Raw genomic sequence first — 26,145 nt, 5'->3', positions numbered from 1 at the left:
CTTTGGCAAGTGGCAAGGTACTTGCTCAAAAATAATTTAGGCCAAGACAACACAAGCAGATGAACCAAAACAGAGTAAATGGGGCACTCAACCCATTGTCTAATATGTCATTCTTAATTTGAAATGCAGTAATAAGAGCTCGAACATCTATTTACTGTCTCCATTACTTTCGCTGACTGCAGAGAAGCCACCAACTAACTGATGAGATACCGGGCTGACATCAATTACCACTTGCAATGCAATCTTGATGGGTTATCATCAATGCTATAGCTTTAACTTTTCACCATTGTGTCTTTTGCTGTGCGTTGCACTCTGATCCTGATTTTATCTGATGCTAATGATGGTCACTTGAGGCACTCCACTGCCTTCTTTGGTGATAAGATGACTCAAGTGTTCATAGCACATCACAGAGTGTGCAAATACAATATAATTTTTTCTGTTGGCTATTGGTCCATCTCTTGCCAGAAAGAATAAAAGTATTTTACAGATAAACACATTTTTTAAAGAAGATGGAAGACGGATCTGGTTTTTGAGCCAGGGTTGGATGAGAAAGTTGAAAAAGCTATGATCTTGTGTCCTTTGAACAATTAGAAATGTTAGATAACCACTTTAGTCTTGACAGGTATTTGGCTTTGGATCTTTCAGATTCTCTTTTATTTTTTTGCCTCTGATGATTTGAAGGTTGCGTGCAATTGTAGGTCTATGCTGCTCATAAATACAGCGTTATAGTAAGCTGAGGTTTTCTCATGAAGACTGGAGTGTGTTGAATATTTTCACAAACAAGGTCAGCGTTTATACGCGGGCTAAGCAAGGACTTATTTCCTTGCTCAAAAAATGGCTGCTACTAAATCACAGCATAAAGAGCTTTGAGGATTGAACTAAATTAAGCAGCAGAATCATTCAGGACGACTGTATATCAACAATACACAAAACTTCAACTTCTATGAACATTTTCTATGACCTGTTTATCCCACACAGCGCAGGGGATTCTGTGATTGATTCCCTTTCTCCTAATTTCAACAGGAAACACTAAATTATAGCAGCAACACATAGTAATATACAAATTATATTTGTTCTTAAAATGGACTGATGGAGCGGCACCAGTCTCTCATACAGGTTGGCCGTTTGATGTTGCTCTGATTAAATATATGAAATTATTTTGATTATTAACTTTTATTGAAAAAATTGGACATTTTATTTCAAAGCCTCATATTTCAGCTCTATTCCTCTTTTGTTTGATTGACAGGACCGGGACAGTTCTGGTGCCACCATTCTCCACCTCGCATCCCGCTTCAGTCACCATGAGATCACTGACTGGCTGCTGAAGAGTGGCGAGGTGGACCCCGGGGCCTCCACCGATACAGGCGCCGTACCTGTTCACTATGCTGCTGCCAAGGGAGACCTGCCCTCTCTCCGACTGCTACTGGGGCACAGCCCAAAGTAAGAGCAATGTGGTTTTGTCTTTGGAGCGGTCTGTGAGCTTCATTCACCGTCTTAAAAATCTGATCCGCCAGTGTGATTTATATTTATAAAGTTAAACTCTCGTACCTAATCCACCACTCATCTCTTTTTTTCTCTCTGTCTTTGACCTGATGTCCTTCAACATCTCCTTCACCTGTGAAAACTGCAGTGCAAATTAGATTTTACAAGAGCCTTTAGGCTATGGCAACTTTTAATATTGTGGGCTCTAGTCAGTTTCCTCCTAGTGTTTGTCACTGAAAGAGGTTGCACTAGATCCACTGTTTAGATTCAGTTTTCAGAATGCTGACACTTAAACAGTCTTAAACAGACACTACCACAACCTACATGTGCTGCTTATGTAATACATCCAGAATAATTTCCATAATGTTGACACAAGTCTGTATGAGAGCCTTGTCAACAATCAAATGATCAACAATCATAGAACATCAGAAAAAAATAAACCCATAAATATTTTATTTCACTATAATGCAAGACCAAGACAACGGCTAATTCTCACATTTGAGAACCTTAACCGTCAAGTGATTAAGTAATTTTTCAAGCAAAAATGACTTAACGATTAATGTGATTGATGAGTGAAAATAGTTGCAGATTAATTCCCTATTGATTGACTAATTGCTGCCGCTTCAGTAAGAAGTGTCAGTGTGTGCTTGTGTGATTACCCCTTGATGAATATCGTCCCTTATCAGTTCAGTGTCAGACCCACCAGTGCCCTGCAGAGATAACACCTTCCTGTGTGGACCGGTACAACTAGACGGACACGGGTGAGGTATTGTCCTTTCTGAGAAGCAGCACTGAGCACAAACCGACACCACAGACTCTTTCTAAGCAGCACTGAGGTTGTTTGCAGGAAATTAGTAAAACCATATCGAGCAAGAAAAGGAACATTAAAAAAGCTGCGCTGTCAGATTCAGTACACACATCTGGGCCACCAGTTGAGATATGAGATTATATATATGATATGCAGCATTGGCATTGTGAACCGCTATTTTGATGTATAGTGTCGTACCATCAGATCACCGTGAACGTCTCTTGTCAAAAGTATTCACAGGGATTTGAGTCTCACATTGCCAAGTAGGGGAGTGGAGTAATTATCTGTTAATTAGGGCCACACTAACAGCTGTGGAGTAAACACTGTGAGGGGAGGTGTTAGCTGTTCTTCCTCTACACAAACACTTCTTCATATTTTAACAAAAGCTCCATAGTATAACACTTAATCTTTCTTTCTTTCTTTCAATAGGTAGCTCAGGGGCGTCTCAGTAGTATGGCTGTTGTTGAGTGGTAAACAAACTTAAATTTGTCATTTCTTTTTTAGTGATATTAAAGGGAATTCAGTACACAACCAGGTCTCTGTGGGTAACATTAAGTAGGTAAGACTGTTGGCCTTGTTTGGTTTAGCAGTTTAGCATTTAGCAACACCTGTCTGGTTATAAAACAATAAAAAAGGAAAATATGGAGATAACCGTTGAGCTGATGGATGTTCTTTTTGCTGGTGTCTACTTCAGCCATCAGCAGTGACCATGAAATACAAAAGGTAAATAATTTACGCCTTGCTCTTTACGCTAACCAGCCTTGTCAGTAGAATTGCTTTGACTCTGATGACCTGAGCCGGATGAGCAGCTTGTCCAGGCACTTACCTCTGCCCCTACAATATAGTGTGGTCGCACCCCACACAGGTGCGTATAGCTGCTGAAAATTTAATGAGCCTCAGGGACATGGTGGCTCCCCGATAGCATGGTCGCCATTCACTCTTCTCCGCCACTGCTCGCACTGTTTACCACCGTCTCCACGGCGACACACTGTTGCGCCAGCCGGCGATAAGATAATGAGGGAAACAAAACCATTTGAATAGACGGGCTTGCTTTCGAGCCTCAGGGCATTGTTCAGAATTGAACTTTGCAAAAAAGAGATAGCATTCTTGTTTTAAGGTTTATTGCAAGCTGCAAATTTATATTGGCGACTTTTACGTCTGTTTGGTCCGACTGAAAAATCACAAAGACAACATGACCCCCTCAATTACACCACCAGTTTAGTAACCAGCAGCCTGTTGACGGTACATGAGAGTGTTGCTGCACAGAGGTAATGGTACACACACTAACAGGTGGTAAATAAGCAACACCGACTAAAATTGAGTCTTTTGCAGCATTACACTAAATCAATCATTTAAAGTTCTATTTCTATTTCAAGACCTCATTCGACCACATCGGCTTTGACCAATATAGACTTTTGAAGGCTGGTTTGAGGATCAAGGCTTGGTACCAATATATTTGTATTTGACATCTATATCCTTATCCAATCTGGCCTTTTCATGACAGAAATGCAAGGATCTAAAAGAGTTTGCCCCTAAAATGTATTGGTGACACACCATTTACAGCAACTACAAAACTACCACTATCACATCGATTCATTGGTTGGGTAAACACAATGTGATGAAAGGTCAGCTTTGGTTTAACCGCAAGTGCGGTACCCACTGAGATGGTTGCAAATATTTATTTTCCATTGTATAGTTATTGTTAGACAAGCACTCAGGGGAAGGCTGTAGTATTCAGCTGTCTGCAATGTTGTACTCATTTAGCGATCAGTCTTTTTGTGTTAATAGGCTCAGCACAGATGGGGCTTTGTGTCCCGATATTTTAGAGTTTGGTATGGACGGGCGAAGAAGCTACCGATTCAGATGTAGCTTAGAAATCTAACAGAACCAGAACCATGTGCTGTGCCTCTGTCGATAGCCTCGGTACACAAAAGAGTGAGAGTGAGCGAGAGGCTACAGACAGGTTGTGCAATCAATTAGTGTAGATTAAGATCTTCGGCCAAGCAATTAATTCCAACATGCAGTTGAAAAGGGTAGACCTCTGCATTAGGTTTTTCTATAAAGTTAGCCGTCTACATTTTATTTGGACACACAAGGAGGATTCCCAGGAAAACTTTTTAAATTCTTATTTAGTCTTTTATTACTTCTCTTGTTTGCAGAACAGTTGCTGAAACAGGAATATGGACTGTGTGACTCAAATGGATCATATAGTCCAGCATTGAATTAATTCATACTAGCATTCATTTCCTCACCTTCAAAGTAAAAGCCTTGTTCCAAAATGAGGCAGTTCGTCCTGTATCCAAGTATCTGATGTAGTAGCAAGGCAAAACCCAAATTCAAGAAAAGACAGTATGAATATTAATAAAGATGACAACATAAAGTGATTAGGATGGCTATTAAACACTAGGTGTATTTTCTAAGAAGGTCATTTGTGTTGGTAAGTTCAGAAGAAATTTAGTATGAGCCTCTAAAGTCAGTGCGTATCCATGTAGGAGGTCACAAAAGAGGTTCAATTAGGTGTTCAACATTAAGTTTAGACATGAAAAGTAAGAGGTTAAAAGGTGAGTGGTGTTTTTCACTTCTTCAGCACTAATCTTCTTAACTTCATGGTACAAGTTGGATAAAACAAACTTTCTGTCCTCTTTTACAACAAGAGATTTAATCTGAGGGAATGCAATGTAACGTACCAATTTGAGATCCTTTCTGGCAAAGGGCCCACAGTATTACAACTGTACACTTTGTGAGAGTATTGTTGTCAAGTTACAACAAGTATGACATGCTCCTTTACAGGTTTAAAAACACACTAGATAAACTGGCGATCTGCATGTTGTCTGCTGTGCTTACGTGTTTGTCCGTGTTTTAATTTTGTTTTCTTAGTGTACTTTTTGGGCTCTGCTGTCAACAGTTGTAGCCTCTAAAATAAGATATGGATAAAGAGCTGTGCATTATGTAAATCAGTAAATTGCTATAATGGAATATATTAGGTCTTTAAAAATATCATACACAATAAACTTTGGTCACACGGCTGAATAAAGTGCATAAATTCTTCATTATTTAGACAGGAAAAGCCAGTGAGAAGATAACAAGCCTCTGTCAGGCAAGAAGACCATTAGTGTGACATCTATTACTCTGCTAGTAATGAAGATAACCTTGGTCTTTGTTACCCTGTACATGGGGGGGAAGGGAGGGGACATTGTACAGACAATTACTGGGGTAAACTCACCAGAGCAGAACTGAAAATATATCAAATGTCCACTACTTTAAAGTGTGTTTTTTCTGCTTTCAGTGACTGACGACGTAGCTCCCCTTGTGCCACTTGCTAGCTCTGTCGTCACACAAGGCTAACCTCTTTCTTCGCTCTTTGAAATCTACACCAGTCTTCAAAAAGCACCTCTTTAGTGGATTGTTGAAGCCTCTTCACTTTGGAGAGTTGTGACAAAAGGCAAAGTGCTTTCGTAGGATCATCCCCGTTTTACCCCAAAAACACTCAACTGTGTCCCTCTCACAGCGTTTGTGGTTCGGATTAATGACAAATGTAAGTTTCTCTGCTATACAGACCCCAGTGAGCAGGTGAACACTTTGGTTACACTTATCAATAATTTACCTGTCTGCCCACTTCCTCATGACTGAACCATTCTTATTTTGAAATATTGAAAGTGTGCTTGTTTTTGCTTGGAACTTCCATCATCCAGACTTCCATTGTTTATTCTAACATTTTCCTGAAAGACAAGCCTGTGTCTAAAACATAGTCACATGTCTTACTAAATTAATTTGGGGTACCAACAACTTCCACAGAAGATGTTATTTTAAGAATTTGTATCTCTTTACCGGCTCAGAAAAGGACCTGATTAATCATGAGCAGCATGTTAGGATTAGGACCAGAACATGATGTCATCCACGTCATTTTCATACAGGCTCTCTAGTCACGGAACTTAAGTTGAGCTGACTTTTAGCCTTGAAGGGAAAGTTTGGCACGGTCATGTCCACTTAAACCCTACCTCTCCTTTCCCTCAGCCTTCTCTGCCCCTCTTCACTACTCGGTCTGCCTTGGCCCCTGGCAACCCTTCCTGAAGCTGCCTTCAGAGATTTGTAGGGCGCAGAACATAGTGCAGACATTTGCAGAGGCAAAGCACAGATTAATTCAATGTTATTACAATGGTTGCACGTTAAAAAAGGTCAGCGGCAACCGAGGTCAAAGTTGAAATCATTTAAAATTTGAGGGGCTCCGTGGCAATTTCCACACAAAGGGTAGTGCTTCCGCCTCTACATAGGAAAACAATGACAGTGCAGAGCGGTTCATATGTGGGCAGCTTTAAGCACAAAGCAAGTCGGGCAAAGCCAGTGAAGTGATAATCCTCTTAGGAGACTCATTGCTCATTTGTCAGTGTCCAAATAAAGCTCGCCCTTATGAGATTTAGATTTAGTGGGGAAGCGCTCATTCACTCCAAGAACTCCCACTGTGACTGAAAAGATCTGGAACAAGGGGGCTTTTACTCGGGAGGGCCTTTGGAAATAGGAGAGCGGGATTTGGCTCAGCATCACTGCTGTCTGCTCTCGAAATAGCCGTAGGTTGACATTGTAAATGGATGTTTACAATGTCAGTTAACTGCTGCCTTCAAATGATCCCACATCCAAACCTTCAGATAAATGTGTTTCATCATACAGCTGAGAGGCAACTGAGGGTGTGGACATGAAATTAGTAAAAACCTTCATTCATTCAGGAACGTTTGTACCGAGATAGTACAAATCTGAATATCACAAATGCAATTCCAGTGGGTTGTCTTTAAAATCCACAATTGTAGGTATCTATTTCTGGGCATCAGTAGATTCTATGGATGCAGACTTGTATGTTAGTAATAGGTGAACAAGTAACTCTTCTTTTGTTTTTGTCCAACTGTTTAGGTTTCAGTGATGAAGGAATCACAGGCTTCCGTTATAGATATTTGGTATCCACGTGTCTCTCTATTTACTTTACTGTGTAATTTCCTCACAGCGTTGTCAACTCCCAAACTAAGAATGGTGCCACTCCGCTCTACCTGGCATGCCAGGAGGGTCATCTGGAGGTCGTCCAATACCTGGTCAAGGACTGTGGGGCAGATCCAAGCATCAGAGCCAATGACGGGATGACACCTCTGCACGCTGCTGCCCAGATGGGCCACAACACCGTCATTGTCTGGCTGGTATGTTGGGATGTCAGTACACTATGGATCATATCTTGTAAACAAATAGAGTACATTTATTTATTCCTTGGTCCACATGCAAATCTGGTTAAATGTAAATTATGAACTCACAGATGTCTATGATAAGGCAAACGAATGTTGGATTATTAGTTTGTTTTAATATTGTTGAGCTCTCCAATTCTTCAATGTATTTCATAACCAAAATGACTCTTTAAAAACACCAGAAGAACTTTGTTGCATCATGAACAGGTTTTTATTATGCAAAGGCAAAGTGGTCTTTAACTTTGTCCTCAGAAGCAGTTTTTATTCATTTGCACAGAAAATGTTTCAGACAATGACTTTAACTTGTATTAAGTTCTGTCCTCCCTCCTGTAGATGAATTTCACAGAGATCAGCCTGACGGGCAGGGACAGTGACGGGGCCACGGCCATGCACTTTGCAGCCAGTCGAGGTCACGCAAAGGTGCTCAGCTGGCTGCTGCTGCACGGCGGAGAGATCGTCACTGACAATTGGGGAGGAACCCCACTTCATGACGCTGCAGAGAACGGTGAACTGGAGGTGTGCGTTTGTGTTGTTTTCTTTTTTACTTCTCTAGTGCTCAAGTCAGACTGGAACAGAAAGTGAAATAGAATACAGGTGCATAAACCTCTTCCTTTTGACTTTGCATTACCATAGACTGTGAAACAGCTGGCATGCTAATATTAGAATGTAAACGCCTTCTAAATAAAGATTTGGTGTTTAATGTGTACATTAACGTACAAGACGGAGTGACTTTGTGCAGAATGTTGGCTGTACTGATCCTTTTGAATATTAATGGCAATACGAGCAGTAGCAGAGATGATCCGTTTTGTTGGAGCATTATGATTATTGGTGCTCACATATCCACGCTGAGTTTCACGCTCAACCATCTGTTTTGAATAAATGGCCTCTAGCTTATGGCTTTACCAACACTCTGACCTTATACTTTGACTAATGTTTTGTTGTATCCAATTCTGGTCAGTCAGCTGTTTCAACACAAGGTTGATGTTTAAATGTAGATACGTACATTTGTATGTTATGTCTGTTATGTGCACTGCATGAGAAGGGTTTGAAATTAAACTCAAAAGGAAACTGACCCCAAGCCTGGTGTACAGGGTGCCAGCCCAAGTTTTTGAGAGGAGAGAACACAAGAAAATACGGAGGAAAAAAAAGCTTTCTTATTCTGGGAACAAGCGGCTTAATCTGGCACTTGACAGGGAGGGTTGTAAAGAGATGCTTTGTACAGTTCAAGTTTAGCAGAAATGCTTCATATTAAAGAGGAAGGTCTCCCCCAGTAATATTCTGCTTTTAGGAAGGATATTTAATTTCCTGTTAGCTATTACAGTCATTTATGAGCAAGATGATTGAGATTGTTAGTGACCAATCAGGTAATATTTTGCATCCTCCTAGCGAGGGTCTCATAAATAATTCAAATATAGTTATGGATATTTTAAAATTTTGAATCATTACATAAGTGTAAATATAATAACAAACGAATGCATTTAAAAAGAAGCACATTTATCTCTTTTATACTGTACTACAGTGCTGATTTTTTTCTTCTCTATTGTAGCGTAAATTAGCAAAAACTAGAATTTCTGTCAACACGGATGTTGATACTTTCCAATTTATTTGAACTGATTGATGCTGATTTACTTACTCATATCTGACCTCTAGCACTTCCTCTGTCGCTCTCTCGTCCAGTGCTGTCAGATCCTTGTGGTCAATGGGGTGGACCTGGGCATCAAGGACCTGGACGGTTTCGCAGGAGCAGATCTGGCTGAATACAACGGCCACTCCCAGTGTGCCAAGTATCTGCACACTGTGCAGAACATGGTAGGAGACGCAGTGTGCATCCTGACTAACTATAACCTCCCTGTGGACAAGGCCACACCTAGAGGGCATTTATCAGTGAGGGTCAAAGTATTTTAATTTACATCAACTTTGAATCTTTGAAATAACTCACAAGTAAGAAAAAGATCAGGTGGTTATTCTATTGATCAAATCATTGGATGTTCCTTCAAGACTTTTATATCTAAAAATATCAATATTAACAAGATGATTAAAGAAATAAGAAAGAAAAATATTTTTACTTTGTCAAGCCTGTAAAAAGCTATAGTCATGTTCCGTGACTATAATCTAAATTCTGCAAAAATATTAGTCAAACATTTGATTATACATATTCTAATAATAATTAATAATTCACATTCTAGCTTAGTTGGTCCCCCAGAGCCTAATGGAAAAGCAACAGCTGTCCCTGAGCCAACACGTCCCTTGACTGACATCAGTTTTTCTCTGCTAATTGCCAGAGCGATTACCACTTCTGTACAGTGGACTCCACGGCTTCAACCGCCTGATAACCCCAAGTGGCCAGAGGAAAAATAACTCCTCCGCACTGAACTCTCTTTGGTGTGTGGGAAACATATCCCCCCCCCCTCTTGTATTCTTCCCATTAGGGACATTCAGCCAAGTCCTGCACTGTGGGAAAAGCAGAGGGCCCCAGAGCCTTTTAGATCAGCTGTGAGATGTTTCATTAGTGTGCACTCATTAAACACATAATGCTCTTCCCCTCATGTAAGTATTCAGGGACTGAGAGGTAGTGGGATTTAGGAATTAATGAACAAATACTTAATTCATATTCACTAATTAATGAATGTCTTGTGTGATGACGCTGTACCTTTTTACATCTAAATTAATGAGTGATTACTTAAGAATTAATTTATGACTATTGTTTGTACTACCGTGGAAATCATGACCACATCTTGGGTAGTTTGACAAAACCAATGTAATGATACTTGTATTCACAAACTGCACCCTCTGACAGAGTGTGGAGCACCGTGTTTTGTCGCGGGACCCCTCGATGGAACTCGAGTACAAGCAGCCGGACTCGGGCCTCTCGTCCCCAAACACCACCATGCCCCCCCCCGTCAGCCAGGTGGCACACTTTGACATCAGTTCACCATCCAGCTCCCTGTCCAACTACGACTCAGCCAACTCCAGCCAGTCCAGCACTGGGGAGAAAAGGAGCAGCCTGACAATGTCACGGGGCCCGCCCGCTCAGCTGAACACGGTCGCACACACAGGTCTGCAATGCATGCAGTTAAAATATGAAACTTTCTACTCTAGCCTAATTAGACTAGAATTTTGCCAACAAGGTGGCTAGAAACGTACGATCATATTTCATTTTAAATAATTACCAATGATGTCCCATTCTGTTTCTAAATTGAAATATCAAATGATGAACTTAACGGTCAAAAATATTTTTATCAGCTCATAATCAGAGTGGTACTGTAATGCAAGCTTTGTCGTCTTCAGTCATTTAGCCATAAATCCTCAACTGGTGTTTGATCAGAGCAATGGTGCAACCCTAAGCTATGTACTGAGGTAAAGCTGATATCATGCAGCAGTTTACTTCCTATTGGTTCATGTCACAGGTGCATGGTACACTGGTGCTGCACCCTAGTGGCAGTGTGCAGATTATTTGTTGGAAGGAGAGGTGGACCATCATAAGAGGAAGTCATGTTTCTCATTCATGTTTGAACGGTGTAAAGCAAGGTTTACTTAATGCTGCGTTTTACCCTTTTGTCACAGGTGCATCAGAGTCAGCCATTTCAGACATGCAGGCGTACATGGACATGCTAAACCCAGACATTGGCTCCGACGTGCCCAAAAAGAATGAGATACCTGCTGATACTGCCTCCAAGCCCCCACCACCACCACCACCACCACCAGCCTTTCCACCCCCACCTCCCCCACAGTCTCCCCCGCCGCCCCCTCCACCCCCGACCTACCCGCCGCCACAGCCCCCTCAGGAGCCGACATCAGCGGAGTTCCTGAAGGTGAAAAGCAACTTGCGTCACGTGGAGAGCAGCACCAGCAAGACGGAGGTAAGGACAGAGGTGGTGAGCTCCTGCCCGAGCTCACATTTTAAACAGTTTGTAAGTCGAGCCTCAGGGCCGTGCAAATATTTCCTCATCTAGAGGGAAATCTCCAAATGCAAAAACATGTTTTAGTGGATCATTGTTTGTGCCCGTCCATCAAGTTTCACTGTGCAGATATTATCAGTTAGGTGTCACCCTCTGGGTTTGTGTAAAGACAAGCAGACAGTGTAGTAAAGCATAAATACCTCAAGCTTTGGGAAAAATGTTTTGCGGAGTCTGTGACATCATGAGTGATATGGAAAAATCCTAAAGAAGCAGAAGGACCGGTGTGTAAATTGCCAATTAGCTGCCATTTTCCCTTGTGTCTAATCAGTCGGGCGATTGCTGTTGTGTAACAGTGTGCCTACAAAGATGTTATTGTGTTAGCATGGCTAACGAGGCTAACAAAGATGCTCATTACCGTGGCACGCCTGACACACACAATGGTTGTTGTGATGGGCTTGATCTTAATTCCAGTAATTAATCTGGCTACAGATCACTCAAAAGTGTGTTTAGAGGAGCGGCAATTTAAGATCGGCATCAACATTAGTTTCAGTGTCGTTTCTGGTATTTCGGTGCTGCTGTGAAGTACATTAAAAACTGGTTGTGACGTTAGTCTGATTGAATTGTAATTGGGTTGGTCAGAGAACACTGTAATTACGACAAAGATAATCAATCTGAGAGATCACTTTCACCTCATGAAGCATTTATCTCCTGGTTGTTGCCATGACTTCCAGCAGGATGGTAGAACGATACCAGTCTCTGTTCAGTTGTATGAACAAGTCGCTTTAGTTTCAGACAAGCACGACAAATGTGAGACATATTTTTGCTAATTTTGCTTTTTTAAGTAACAGAAGCAAAAGGCTTTTATCTTGTATATTAATTTGCAGTAACATCTTTAAATCAGCCTAATTTAAAGGATTTCAGTGATGTATCGTTTCATATGAAAGCAGAAGTATAGTACAAAGTCAAGGAGCTGTAAAAATAAAATCAATTGCTCAGAAAGAGGCTTTGTTTTTAGATCTGCAAAGTCGGTTGTTGTTAGATGTTATAAAGTTGTGTGTGTGTGTGTGTGTGTGTGTGTGTGTGTGTGTGTGTGTGTGTGTGTGTGTGTGTGTGTGTGTGTGTGTGTGTGTGTGTGTGTGTGTGTGTGTGTGTGTGTGTGTGTGTGTGTGTGTGTGTGTGTGTGTGTGTGTGTGTGTGTGTGTGTGTGTGTGTGAGAGAGAGAATAATTAGAGCGACCCCCCCCCCCCCCTCTCCTCTCTGTACCCAGGTGACCAGCCCGGGGCTCGCCCTCATTATCAATTTAACAAAAGCCAGTGCTCAGATCACATGCACTCATGCGTACAAACTCACACGATTAAGATCAGTGTCGACCATATACATTTAGAAAAACAATCTACCTTGGGCGCCATAGTAACAGGGAATAGTAACCTCATCCATGGACGGAGCCGATCAGAAGGACCAATCTCACAACAAGTAGACGTTTTACAGCTCAGTGTAGACAAGTTGTTGTTTTCTAAACTTATTGTTGGATGGCGTTGTCGGTAAAAGAACTTTCGCACATTTTAGATTTTTACTGTCGGCTTTCTCTGCTGCTTCTCGCATCTCATTTGTCTGTATTTGCTTTGACTGGAGTCAAATGTTTCGTGAGAAGCAGCCAAACAAATGACTGCTTTGCCTCTCTCGTTCTTTTTTTATTTTTTTTATTTTTTTTTATTTTTTTTTTGACCTGCTGTAGTTTCTCTAGAAAATGTGTACTTTAACATCTCAGCCCTGATTAGAATATTTTCTGCCACTAATTCAGGGGACTGAAGGCTAGAATATTCTAATAATCCCTCAAACCGGAGAGATTTGAGTGCGGTCAGCCACGGTGAGGGCAGCACCTGGGTCTTTGTGTTTTGCATAAGAGGCACTGTGACGGGGTTGGGGAGTGTTTGGTCTGCGGGCTGCTGGTGGTGACATCATTGCTCCTGCTGTGGCCGGCCCGATAGGTTATTGATGAGGCCTGTAGGTAAAGTGAGAGGGCAGGTAGAGTGGCAGGCGTAGCACTGAGCAGAGAGGAGGTGACACTCTGGATTTGGTGACAGCTACTCTCTGTGCTCTGTTTGTGGATGAGGCTCAGTCCAGACAGGAGCAGAGCTGCAGGAGAGGATTGTTAATGCTACGGTAAGGTGTTCAGAGGAGGAAGAGAGCTTGTTTTTTTTTTTTTTACCAGTTTGGGCTACTGATGCTGGCAAAGACAGAACAAATTGCTTTGTGTATTTTAGATAATTGAAAGGTTGTGGAGCGGTTTGAGCTGCCGTTTGGCTCAACAATGAATGTGTTGCATCTTGTCATGTTTTGATTGTCTACGTTTCTTGGAGTCCAAGTCACTTGTTACTCATTTTAAAATGGCACAGTCGTCCTGTGTGTGACCTTTCGTTATCTGAGAGTTTTGCAAGAACACATGCAGATGTGCTGAACCATTTCAAACTGCAGCAGGGCTAAAAAAAAACAACAACCTTTGATAATGCATTTAAATGCATTCGACTGTAAAAACAAATGTATAACAATAACTTTATGACAGACAGATCCGTATAATGGGAAGAAAGGAGGCGTTTGTACGTCTGTGTGAGGGAGGGAGGCAGCTACAATGCTTTGCACATTTGCGTTTGTTGGCCCACCTCCCCAGAGGATGACAATCAAACCATCTGTAGTGCTCCCCTGCTCACATTACCCTCCCACCCGCCGAGTGCTCAGGGACCAAGTCTTTGACAGCAGACATGAGTCAACAACACTAAATAAGCTTAAGAGGAGTTAAAACGTGACGCCTCAATGGAGGAGAGGTCAGAGGTCAGCTGTCATTTATTTCCCTGGACTTGAAAGGCAAAGTGACTATACATTTTGCTATGATGACTAAGGCATGCTTGTAGTTGACGGCTTTCAACGTTAATTCTTCAAAAATATATATATATATGATGAAAAGGGAGCTTCCTTTTTCACATTTACACACCTTTTTGTGACACACTGTTGGAAAGAAGTAATGCCACGGAAGAGACTTCATTTTAACTTTTTTGAGGCAAATACTTGATGCAAATTAGATACATTTTTCACGAGGAAAATGTACCCACAGATTGACCTGAAGGACTTTTCATGTTATTCATTACAGCTGCTCAACATGCAAGGTGAGCTTATCTATACTGCTAATGTCTGGTTATTATATTCTAATAGCAGCATACAGTGAAAACGCTCAGATTTACAGGACTTTGCTATCCAATCTTTCCAGGTACAGCTGACTGAGATAGACGTCAGAAGGAAAGTGAGAGTGCTCAACTCAAAGGGCCGAGTTGGTGACCTCTGACCCTTCTCTGTGGACAGAAGGGTCTCTCTTACACTGGTTCAAAAGCTGCACGTGAACTCGTATGTTCTGTGGCACAGCAGTCTTTACATGAAACAATGCAAATGTTTTACTAGAACGGAACTAAAGCCTTGTTATGTTACTCAAATCAGGCTGCTTTGGTCACACGAGAGAGCTAATCTCAGAACAAAAGCTGCTATGTGTGTCTTCCAGTGTGTTGGCCCACAAATGACAAAAGTACCGTTTAGCCGTTCACCACTCTGTATTTCTAAAAAGCTTTGTCAACCAAATACTAATGTTGGCAACTATTATTTTAGAACCATAACTGTCATCAAGTTTGAATTATTTTACTTTCTTCTCTTTTTTAATATAAATGAATACCAATTGTATATTACTTGTATATATTTATATTTCCTTAAACTTATTACCCTTGCTTTGTGCTGCAAATAATTTTTTTTTGCTGCATATTAATAATTGATTTTTACGTTTGTCTTGATTATAATTTTTTTTAAGGTGATGTTTTATCCGACCAACAGTCCAAAACCGAAATATATTCAGTTTACTATCCCATAACATAAATAATTGAAATTGTTACATTAAAGAAGCTTGATTCAGGAAATGTTTGGTTACTTTGGTCAAAGCAGTCAACAATTTTATTCAAAAGACAAATCGATTAATTAACTAATCATTTCAGCTCGAATAATATTTTCATAAGGTGCTAAAAACAAAAATGTCTATGTGTAATTCCTGTACTTATAAGTTTAATTTCTCATACCTGGGCTAATAACAGTTATATTCAGAAAAATATGCAAGTGAGGCGAATGAGCATGTTAAACCAAAGCTATTTAAAGCGACTCATTTTTCACATTCACATTTTTTTTTTAATCAGCTGACTCCTGGAGAAAGCCACGACAAACTGCGGCGTGTGGATTCAAACAGGAGGTCAAGGAGCTTCAGCAAGCAGCCCAGCACTGGGGACTACTACAAGGCCCTGGGCAGCGACTTAGCCGAGCCCCGAGGGAGCAAAAGCATGGCGCCCAACGAGGAGGTAAGCCGGCTCTCTGCTGTTTGTGACATCAATGTGTTCAACGTTTTGACCGCTTCACACAACATCTAGTTCTTTTATCAATTCTTTCAAATCAAGTACATGGATACATAATATTTATCAGCACAGTCAGTGCTCACCTGATGACTGAAGGAAAATGCCACCATTCTTTAAAAGTCGTAAATGGTAAGTCGTTTTTTTATTCTATTTATGGTGGTCAATGGAAACACACAATGATATCAGGTCTTACTTTTTTCCTCCGGAGGGCATTTGCTCAATTTATTCAAGTGTATTATTTAAAAATACTGATGTAATACTACCCGTCATCTGACATCGACTGGGAAATCATTTCTCAAATCTCACAAACTTAATTGTCATGTCCTTTAGATGTGGTGCATCTGTATTCATCAGGGAAGCAGCTCATTTTACACAACGTTTGATATTGCCATGTAATTTAGCATACATTGCGTAATGTTTGTCTTTTGCAGTATTCAAAACAATATTGGCTGTAACTCTAATGCATACTGGTACAGGGTTTGTCAAAAGGTTCCTGTACTTTGCCCTGGTTGTACTGTTCGTACTGTGGGCTGCTTATAAAGTCCTATTCAGGGTGCGGTTTAGCTGAGTGGCGGTGTGTTGGCATTATATTACCATAATGCACTATTTGCCTGTGCATTATGCCACTCAGCCTTGTGTTGTGTCCACCTGAGCTTTTGTTTGCCAGCTGATGCAAACGTCTGATGCAACGTCTGATGCAAACCCTCATTTCCATCGCCTCTTAAATCTCCACCCTGTTGTGTAAACTGTCCAAGACTTACAAAAGAACAAACTCAGAACAACCACACATCCATGACGGGCGTCAATACTACGGAATCTGTTTTATGTATGTGGTTGTTTTAGTGACAGAAACAAATCATAAGTATATTACGAGCTATTTGTATTAATGAATGGAAGTTATTTCAACCTACAAACAACACTGAGTCTGTGAGATCACATTAAAATAAAAAGGTGAATTTAATCCTTCAGGTTTTGGGGAAAACATTCACATTTTTTCATTGATTGCCTGATCAACACAAATGCGGTGATTAAGGGCACCGTGTCAATTTTATTTGGAAATGCTACAGAATTTTAAAGTAAATGTTTTGACAAGGCTTCTAGTGACTAATGTAAGTGAAACAGAATCCTGGTCATAAAGCACCTGATTGCTGCCACATACCTGCACAGGCAGCTGAATGAATAGAGTCTGTTAGAGTCTCATCAATGTCCCTGGAGAGGTGTTCTTATAATCTCAAGGGTATCAGTGGTGGGGGACCTCTGGATGATACGGAGTACAATCCACATTGAGCCAATTAAGGTCCCAGTGGGGCCTCTGCTGGTCTCTGAGGCACCCTAGCAGATGGACCGGCTAATCAACGGGAGCAACGGCACGTGCTGCCACGACCCATCTGGACGCAGCCCCTCCCCACCAACTCTCTGGGGGGTTTAAAAAGTGAAGGGGGGCAACAATGATGAGCACGCGTCCGCAGAACTAAAGAAGGGGGAGGGCGGGGTCGAGTTAAATGTCACGGCCCATTAACTTGCCCCCAGCAGAGTTATGGCACCCTTTCAGAGCGTGTCAGACACGCGCACACTGGGAGGGAGGGGCGGGGGGGGTTTAAGCACTATCACTTGCAGTGACAGATGGCTTCTTTCCCCTCAGAGTTTCCCCTTGAGATTAGGTCATATTAGCTCTGTTATTAGCAACAGGGTGTTAGGTCTTCATGAGTTGATTGAAGGTGGCAGGAAGCAGAGGAGGGACACATCTAATAGGGCTGCACACGTCACTCTCGACAGTCTGAAATAATTTAATGCTCGTTCAGCCCAGCGGGAGTTTCATGTGGCATGCCTATACAAGCAGGGAAAACAAATTCACCGTCACCGTTGTGTGTTTAATTGATTGTTTAATAATACTTTTTTACTTCATTTATTTAAAAAAGAAAGGTATTTTGTTTAGGCTTTCTTTTAGTTTTGTTAACACAATTTCACATGTTTTAGGAATATAACAGCTGGCATATGGAATGCAAATATCACAACATTTTGATGATCATTGTTCAAGTAGTGTTTTTAACAGTGGAATATCGCTCCGTGGGCCACCCGTCACATCCCTGTTATCAGTGATCAAATATTGGCTTACAGAGTAATGTAACAATGTGGGCGCTAGGAAAAAGATAATGTGTGAAAAATATAGCCGACTAATTCTTCTCCGTCCCTCTCGCTCCTCCAATCAGGGCTCCGTGTTATTGGAGGAGCCTAGCGACAGCCCCGCCCACAGCTCAGAGAATGCCACCACAGAGGAGTCGGCGGCGCCCCCACCTCCTCCTCCACCTCCACCTCCGCCTCCTCTTCCTGCGAGCAATCACACACCGACACCACCTCCACCTCCTCCATTGCCCCCGGACACGGCAACCACCCACAATCGCTCTGCCAGTAGCACCTCCTCCAACCAGCGACGTCTATCTTCCTCATCAGGAAGTGAGTGCTTTTTCCCCCTTTTCTTTTCTCCACCCTTTTTATCTCCCTTCATTTCCTACTTTTGTCCCCTTGCACTAGACATTTGTTGAAAGTTCTTAAAAAAAGAAAAAGGCAATACATGTATTTACTGGCGATATTTATGCTTATTCACATCATTGTACAATTATTCATAGAAAGCAGCTTTCTGCTCGGGTCAAACTGAAATGATTGTTATCTCACTGGGTAACAATTATTTGAGTCTGACCTGAGCATCCTAAATAAAGGATTATAAATTAATGATGTAGGGCTACCATTACCCAAAGAACTGGTTTAGTGTTCATCCATTTCCTTAAGTGCCTTGTGCTGCCCTGGATGCAGCGGTCTGACAGTGTGCATGCTGTTCTAGTCTTCAATGTGAGGTAAAGTGGGTCAGTCTTTCTCCAAAATACTCAATTTTACTCACGATAACAAGCTTTGAAAATTGAAAAGTTGTCGAATTTGATTATGCCTAATAAAATGTCTCATCCCTGTTAAAAGTTTAAGATCATATAACTTACTATCAGAATGTATCACATGCATTAAACTAATTAGTTATCAACCACAATACAAAAATAAGCAATTCATTATATAATAACTAACACACTTAGATGCAAATGAAGCACATCACACTATTGTATCAAAGAATCCACATAGCAGAGTCTGTTAAGCAAAAATTGGAGAGAGGTATCCGAGATGGCTCGGCATGCAACAGCGGATCAAACGGCAGTAACATGAAGAGCAACGAGATAAAACATACCAGCAACCTGATTGCTTTTCTTTCTGTAATAATTATACATTCATGCTGCTAATTTTCGTAATTGGCAAGCCAACACGGTTCTTCTGCTGATACAGCATTTTTCTCCCCATTAATCCCCTGACCGTACGTTTCTGTTTACATGTTCCTTCTTTCGTCTGCTCCATCTCCACATGTTTCCTCTGTTTTTGGTTTTCCACTTTTTTCCCTGCCGTGGTTTGTCCTCAATGCTGCTCTGTCAAGGCGGCGATATGTCTGCTACTCGGGCAGAGGGAGGGGCACAAAGACTGATGAAGACTGCCAACCAGTCTTTCAACTAAAATCAGTTCACTCGTCGTACACATCGAATTTGGGGTTCATAATAGGCCTTCACACTTTATCATAATCTTGGGCTTTTCATATTAATATTAACAGCGATTCAACCTGTGTATCCAGCTTATCAAAGCAAAAGATAGTTGTCCTTTTTTTTTTTCTCGAGACAAATAAACTCACAATTGCAACATCAATTGTTAAGGAAAATTATGTATTTTCATTTTCCAACAGGAGAAAAAGTCCTTTGATCATAATAAACAGAAGAACTATGTAGACGGGCTTATATCCACTGTACCAGTAACAAGTTCAGAAAGATATTGGATTGACTTTTCATTTTTTACGACATAAACAAAATTCACCATTACAGTAGTATTTCTTTTTAGAAAACCACCACCAAATCTTTTGGGTAATTCATTTACAGTAAGCTTTTAAATATCAATACAGTGAAGAGAAATAGAATAAATTACTTTCACGTGTACTGTAGTTTGAGGCTACACACTAAAATCCACATTTTTGAAACCCAACTATTGTGAGTATACTGAATTAGATTTTTCCAATAACCTCATTTTCTAATGAATAAAACAGTCCCATAGAGTACAAATAAAAATATTTTTTGTTGAGAGGCATATTTGTCATGGACACGACATGTGAGGAAGCTCATTATTTTAAACGAAGGTTGAAGTGAAAGATCATTTACGGTATAATATGGTTTCAGCTTTGTGTCATAGCTGAAAAGTAGCTCATAGGGCAATATACACCACTGTTTTTTACAAACCAGTAATAAACAGCGACGCCAATTAAGCTGTAAACTATTAATTGTTCCATTTAGGCACCTTTTTGTTGTATTTTATCTTTACGTTTTGTTCACCAAATATTCAATTGTCTCATCCATTTATGCTCCACCTGCTGCCTAATGGTAGGATACCAATAAAATACTTAAAGCCAAAGAGCAGTGTGTGCTCACTAATGGCAAGATTTGTGCGTCACCGTTAATCAGGTAATAAACAGTTAGGTGGTCATAAAATGAAAAGCCACCAACACATCCGACAGCTCAAGATGAATTCACAGCTCAGATGCTCATTCTGACGTTGGCAATAAACCAGGTGGCTGATTGAAAAAGCTGCGGCAACATTGTAGATTGTTAAAAAGGTTTTATGTTGTTTTCTACTTATTAACCAAATGGAGAGGATCTTACTTTTTATATTACAGGACACATCTCTATCTGAAGTGCTTTGCGACAATGCAGCTATTAACAGATGAAGCAGCCTGACTTCGATTTCTAAACCAGAGCAGGAAACCCATTGTGCTGTGATGTCCATCATAAAAGGCCGTCAATTGTTCTCCACCTGTCACAGCTCCACCCTCCTTTACTCTGGCAGACCTGTTGAGTCCACACCCCTGAGCCCTGAACAGAATAATGTAAAACACACACACACACACACTTAACCTTTGGCTCGAAAACACACAAAAACTACGGTTTAATCAAACAGATATGAGTACACCGACCTCAGTCCGGTGTAACGTTTTAGCCTTGAAACCCATTTGATTGTGGATAATCCGGTGTTTCTGGAGCTCTGCAATGAAGATTTGTCTGGGGAACATGGATGAAGGTAGGCTGCTTATATTGCCAAAATTAAATCTCATACTTTATTTGTGACTGATCCAGTTACATTTAAGTAAGAAATAGTTTCAGTACTCTACTGAATTATATAATCTGTTGACTCTAAACTAACCCTAAAGAGATGTCACGCGTTGTAAAAGTGTGTCAGGGTTCAGCAGCTGTTTCCTTTTATTCATAAACCTTTTACGGGCCACAGTTTGAGTGTGAACAACTGCACATTGTATAAGGCTTGTTGGTGTCGGTCATCAGACTCTCTTTATTTCTCTGTAATTCAGTAACTGTGAGAGTATACTGTATGCATGTCAAGAATGTGCGTATGATTGAATTGTGTGTCAGGTTTGCTGCAGTAAGGATTGGTCTAGTAAGGTGGACTAACAAGCTGGGGATTGAAGGGTGTGTGTGTGTGTGTGTGTGTGTGTGTGTGCCAACCTAACTGTATCCGTCCATGTGTGCGTGTGCATGCGTGTTAATTCCTGGCCGGCTTGCCAATGGCTCGCTGTCACTTCTAGTTACTGGTGATTCCTTTAGATTTCCCCCAACTGTGATGATGGGTCTTTAATAGAATACTGCTCTCTCCTCCCCAAGAGAGAGAGGGGGAGAGGGAGAGCGAGGAGGGTGGCTGGCTAGCGAGGCTTTGTGTCCAGCTAGACCATTGTGGTTGCCTCAACAAGGAACATTTTTACGGGAGGACATTTTCCATTCCCCGACTAGAAAATGAGTGATCAATGAGGGACTAAGGATATTCAATTCATTGGAGGTTTACATTCACTAAAACAGGTGAGGTAGCTGTTGGCTCTTGATGTGTTTGGGCCAACATATGTGAAAAGTAAATGTTTTAAAATAACTATGTATAGCTGCTATAATAGTTGGTTGTACGTTACATTATCACATTAGATCAAAGAATTTTCCGGCCACATCTTAAATGTGTGTTGCATAGAAACAACTAAAATAATAGCTTCTTTGTTATTGTCCTATACTTTTACCATTGACATTGTTAACTGCTGTTTTGGAAAAACTTTTTGTATAAATAAGCAAGTTGTGCAAAACAAATATGGCCTCATGGGTAAGCTACTTTGACATTGCCTGATTGACAATTCAATTTTCTTTCTTTCTTTTATCCGTCTTTGAACAGTGAAAATGCAATTCCTTTGTAATGGCAGTTCCAAGAGAGGTCGTACTTGACGATTTGTTCATGGAAACCTACTTTTTTTTTTTAAAGTTCAGCAGTAGCTTAGCTGTGTATGTCAGGTGACACTGAAAGAGATTGTGTGCCTCCTCTCTTTGGGTTCACTGTAGTGGAATCATTTGGAATTGCTTCTCCCCGTCTAATCCCAGCTAACTGCAATTGTTGACTGATGCAACAGTTGCCGAATGTGTTGAATTCGCATTGGTTCATTTGCAATGTCTTGGCAATATATTTAAGGGAGTTTGGTAGCTGGGAAGTCATTTGATAAATCCTAATCGTGTTTCAGAGATACATGTCTAAAGCAAACCGTGAACCCAAAAGGGTTATAAATGAAAACGCTAATCACAGTAAAACATCTAAAAAATAACCTTATTAAGCTTATCCTTGAGAGACGGGCTCAGTAGACGCCATAATGACCTGCCGTCACTGTGCAACATGCTGGAGGGCAGCATTGTTACCTGCCTGATCGGATGAAATATTTAACACTGAAATGCCACCCAACCATTCTCTCTCTCCCTCTTCTTCAGTGTATCTCTATCCCTCACTCTCTCCGTTTCTCTCTCCCTCCGTCTTTCTTTCTACTCGGTTTCACTTTTCTGCTCCATCCTTTTGTCTGCAGGCACAAAATCTTTCAACATGATGTCCCCCACTGGCGACAACTCGGAGCTGCTGGCAGAGATCAAAGCAGGGAAGAGCCTCAAGCCAACACCTCACAGTAAAGGCTACACCACTGTGTTTTCCAACAGCGGACCCACAGGCAACAATGTAGGTCCACAGCCCTCCACAACCACTGATGACACAATTATGTAACAGTCACGGACAAATATGGAAATTTAGCCACATGGTTATCAATCACTTGTGCATTTGATGGCACTTTGTCTCTCTATTTTAAACCAAGTATAGACACACTGACTTAAATTAATCCAGAAAAATGACAGAAATGAAGCCAAATTATCTCAAACCCATCAAAGGTGTGATTAATAGGTATTCAGGGACATACCTGTGACACACCTCTACATCACTGTCCACCAGTGAACCCCTCAGTAATGCTTCCTTCATGATAATATAAGTGCAACTTTATAAATCAGAATTTAATTTTCACTAATGATTCAGGGTTCTTGCCACAGAATTTGTTAATTGCCAAGTTTGATAAGTTTGGAAACTGTGCACGATGTTAGCGAGGGGACAGCGGCGCTCTCTGAACTCCACGGATAGATCCCCTCAATCATGGGAACTGTAGTACTGTTGCTCCATTGAGAAATGTCATGACCGCAATAACTTGATACACATTATAGTGTCATCATTTATACTGAATGAGTCAGAGTCAACATGGTCATATATCGTATGAGTTACACTTAAGCTAGAAGAATATGTCCGAATCCGGAAGAAATTTGGCATTGTGTGAAATATGAACCTTTTACAAGAATGTCTAACTCTGCCTTGTTGTATTTTTCTAAGGACGTAAATAAGAGAGTGGTTACTGTTTTTTAAAAAGTTTTAAGTTTTGTCACAGACCATGTTGTCCTGTCCATTGGTGTCTTTTTTCTGTCTAGGAAAACACTGCATCACCACCAGAGACCCGCACATCTAGCCCACTAGCCAAGCCATCGTCCACTCCACCATCCGATAGGTCTCTCGCCTCACCACCGGACACCCCTAGTCCTAGTCCCAGTCCTACTGGTTCTGGATCCGCCAGGACCATGTCGACCTCTGCTAGCTACGAGCAACTGTCCTCCAATGCCGTTATTAATGGGAACAGTGGCGGAGCAGAGTCGGGGCGAAAGATGAGCCTTGCGGACGTGGAAGCGCTAGTGCCCACTCTTGACGAACAGGGGAAAGCGATCCCTGAATGGAAGAGACAGGTGATGGTGCGAAAGCTTCAGGTCAAGATGCAAGAGGAGGAGGAGCACAAGCGCAAGGTAGGCATGATGTTGCATGGCTGTGGAAAGATCTAGAAGCTTTATTGTGTCTTAGCTATCCCATTTGTGGTCCGGTACATTTTTAAATGCTCTTGATTATATATGGCTCAGTTTGAAATAAATAACAACACAAAGGGGATAGCTGGCGCTTGGATTTGAGTGTTCATTTTTGTGATTTTGAACAATGAGGTTGTATGAATGTTATTTTAGTATTCATGCATGACATGTGTTTTGCTGTCTTGTTGACTTGTCAATTAAACAGTTAGTCGGGGTAAAACAGCCAATGGGAGTTGAGACTACACATTCATCTTTGCTTTCCTGATAGTGTGATAGAGTTTTTCTTGTACTGTCAAATGAGACGCAGTGAGGGACTTGATCGCTTTTGAGCATTTTTACAATTTAATTGCCTTCACCTGCCTTACACTTACTTATCTTGAGACCAAATAAAATGGCCTACGTTTTCACAAAGGTTTCAGTCAGAACACTGAACTTGTTTCACAATAAAGCGTCTAAATTTGATTATTTGGCTTTAGAATCAAGGGGCCCCATTCACCAATATCTTAAATTTGTTCTTAGGAAAGGTCCTAAGAAAAGTCTACATGATTCAAGACATGTTAAACGGGATAATTGTTTGTACCTGTGTACGTATAAGGATGAATCCCATTGTCCTCGTAAAGCGAAGGCATGTGCCAGTTGAACCTAATTAGCATAGGCAAGCACCCTGCCAATCTGCATGAAAGGGCATGAAATGTATAGTTGTGAAATGTGTTGTGCACTCTGCAAATACAATAAAAAGTTTAAAGATAAAGCGGTAAACACTTAGAACTTTGTTTTTGTAAACCTGGCAGTAAGAGGGTTGCCTGTTGGGTCAACGTATCCTCATACAACGGTTTGAAGCCTGCAACACGTGTCAATTTCCGCTCGTTACATACATACGGTCTTTTCAAAATAAACTTCACAGGAAACTCGGTAAGGTTTAGGCAACAAAAGCACTTCGTTCGATTTAGTAATATAATGTTGTTTGGGTTAAAATAACTACGGAAGTGCTATTACTTAAGTACGCAGGTTACGTGACAAAAACATCAACATCGACATTGACAACTGCCATCTCCTGGCTTAAAGATCGCTGTTTGTTGGACCCATAGAACTTCCCTCCCACCCTGAATTAAAGATGACACAAAAAAACTAATATTATTCCAATTATTTGCAACATCTCAGCTGTGAGCTCTTGAAAATGCGTAAATTCTGTTCTACAAATCCCAAATATGAAAACATTGGTGAATGTCAGGATCTTTGTGAAAATTGCATAAGTGGGTTTTAGGAAGAAATTTATTTCCAACAACGATATTATGTATATTGATATTATGTGTATTAAGACAAGATAATAAGTAATTCATACTTTTAGTAATCTGAACAATCTTATACTCTTAAATGAACCAGCAGTTAGAGCTTTGTCTACAATGTCCTTTAGTGACGGTGATGATCTATTGATGTGCAGTAGCATCATTGGCATGTCTAACTGGCTGTCAGGCCTAAACTAAGCTGAACAGAGTATTTTAGTGATATTTTTTCCCCTGTAAAAAATACAAAAGATAACTTATTACTAATTGTATGAAAGAACATTGGACCTAACTAGCTCTACATGTAGTCATCCATATACGTACAAATTTTCCAATTTCTTTGTTTCTTGATTCATTTCTATGCATGTTTCCTTTTTCATATTTACAGTCTTTATTAATAGCCAAGAGACTTTTTGGGGTGCAGTGAATTGAATACTTGACTACAATGCCCATCACCACATGAACACACTTTGGACTCTCCGTGTGGGCTGGTGTTTGATGATGGAGTTTTGTGGCTCCAAGTTGATACATGCTGATTCAGTGGTGTGATGCCAAGCCCATTCACACTACAGGTCCACCAGTAATAATAACAAAAATACTAAATACTATTTTTTTTTTTTTTTTTTTCTGAGGAAAATCATGATACGTTTAAGAGGAATTCCATACCAAGTCCCTTAATCAGAAAAACCTTTGT

At 40.8% G+C, this 26,145-nt stretch overlaps 1 protein-coding gene across 1 annotated transcript in view; it reads left to right on the top strand.

Moving 5' to 3' along the window:
* The window catches only part of espn (espin), a 37,480-nt gene that overhangs the window by 1,276 nt on the left and 10,059 nt on the right, over positions 1 to 26,145 (top strand). Inside the window, exons 2-12 of the mRNA XM_076090854.1 lie at positions 1,247 to 1,440; positions 7,284 to 7,470; positions 7,846 to 8,028; positions 9,190 to 9,321; positions 10,310 to 10,568; positions 11,077 to 11,372; positions 15,635 to 15,793; positions 18,058 to 18,301; positions 19,317 to 19,370; positions 22,812 to 22,957; positions 23,746 to 24,111. Coding sequence (XP_075946969.1) covers positions 1,247 to 1,440; positions 7,284 to 7,470; positions 7,846 to 8,028; positions 9,190 to 9,321; positions 10,310 to 10,568; positions 11,077 to 11,372; positions 15,635 to 15,793; positions 18,058 to 18,301; positions 19,317 to 19,370; positions 22,812 to 22,957; positions 23,746 to 24,111 — 2,220 coding nt within the window. The remainder of the gene's footprint in view (positions 1 to 1,246; positions 1,441 to 7,283; positions 7,471 to 7,845; positions 8,029 to 9,189; positions 9,322 to 10,309; positions 10,569 to 11,076; positions 11,373 to 15,634; positions 15,794 to 18,057; positions 18,302 to 19,316; positions 19,371 to 22,811; positions 22,958 to 23,745; positions 24,112 to 26,145) is intronic.

This window comes from Anarhichas minor, unplaced genomic scaffold (assembly GCF_050575085.1).
Source record: "Anarhichas minor isolate MPS153535 unplaced genomic scaffold, ASM5057508v1 ptg000003l, whole genome shotgun sequence".
Lineage (NCBI taxonomy): Eukaryota > Metazoa > Chordata > Actinopteri > Perciformes > Anarhichadidae > Anarhichas > Anarhichas minor.
This window is presented reverse-complemented; position numbering and strand designations above follow the sequence as displayed.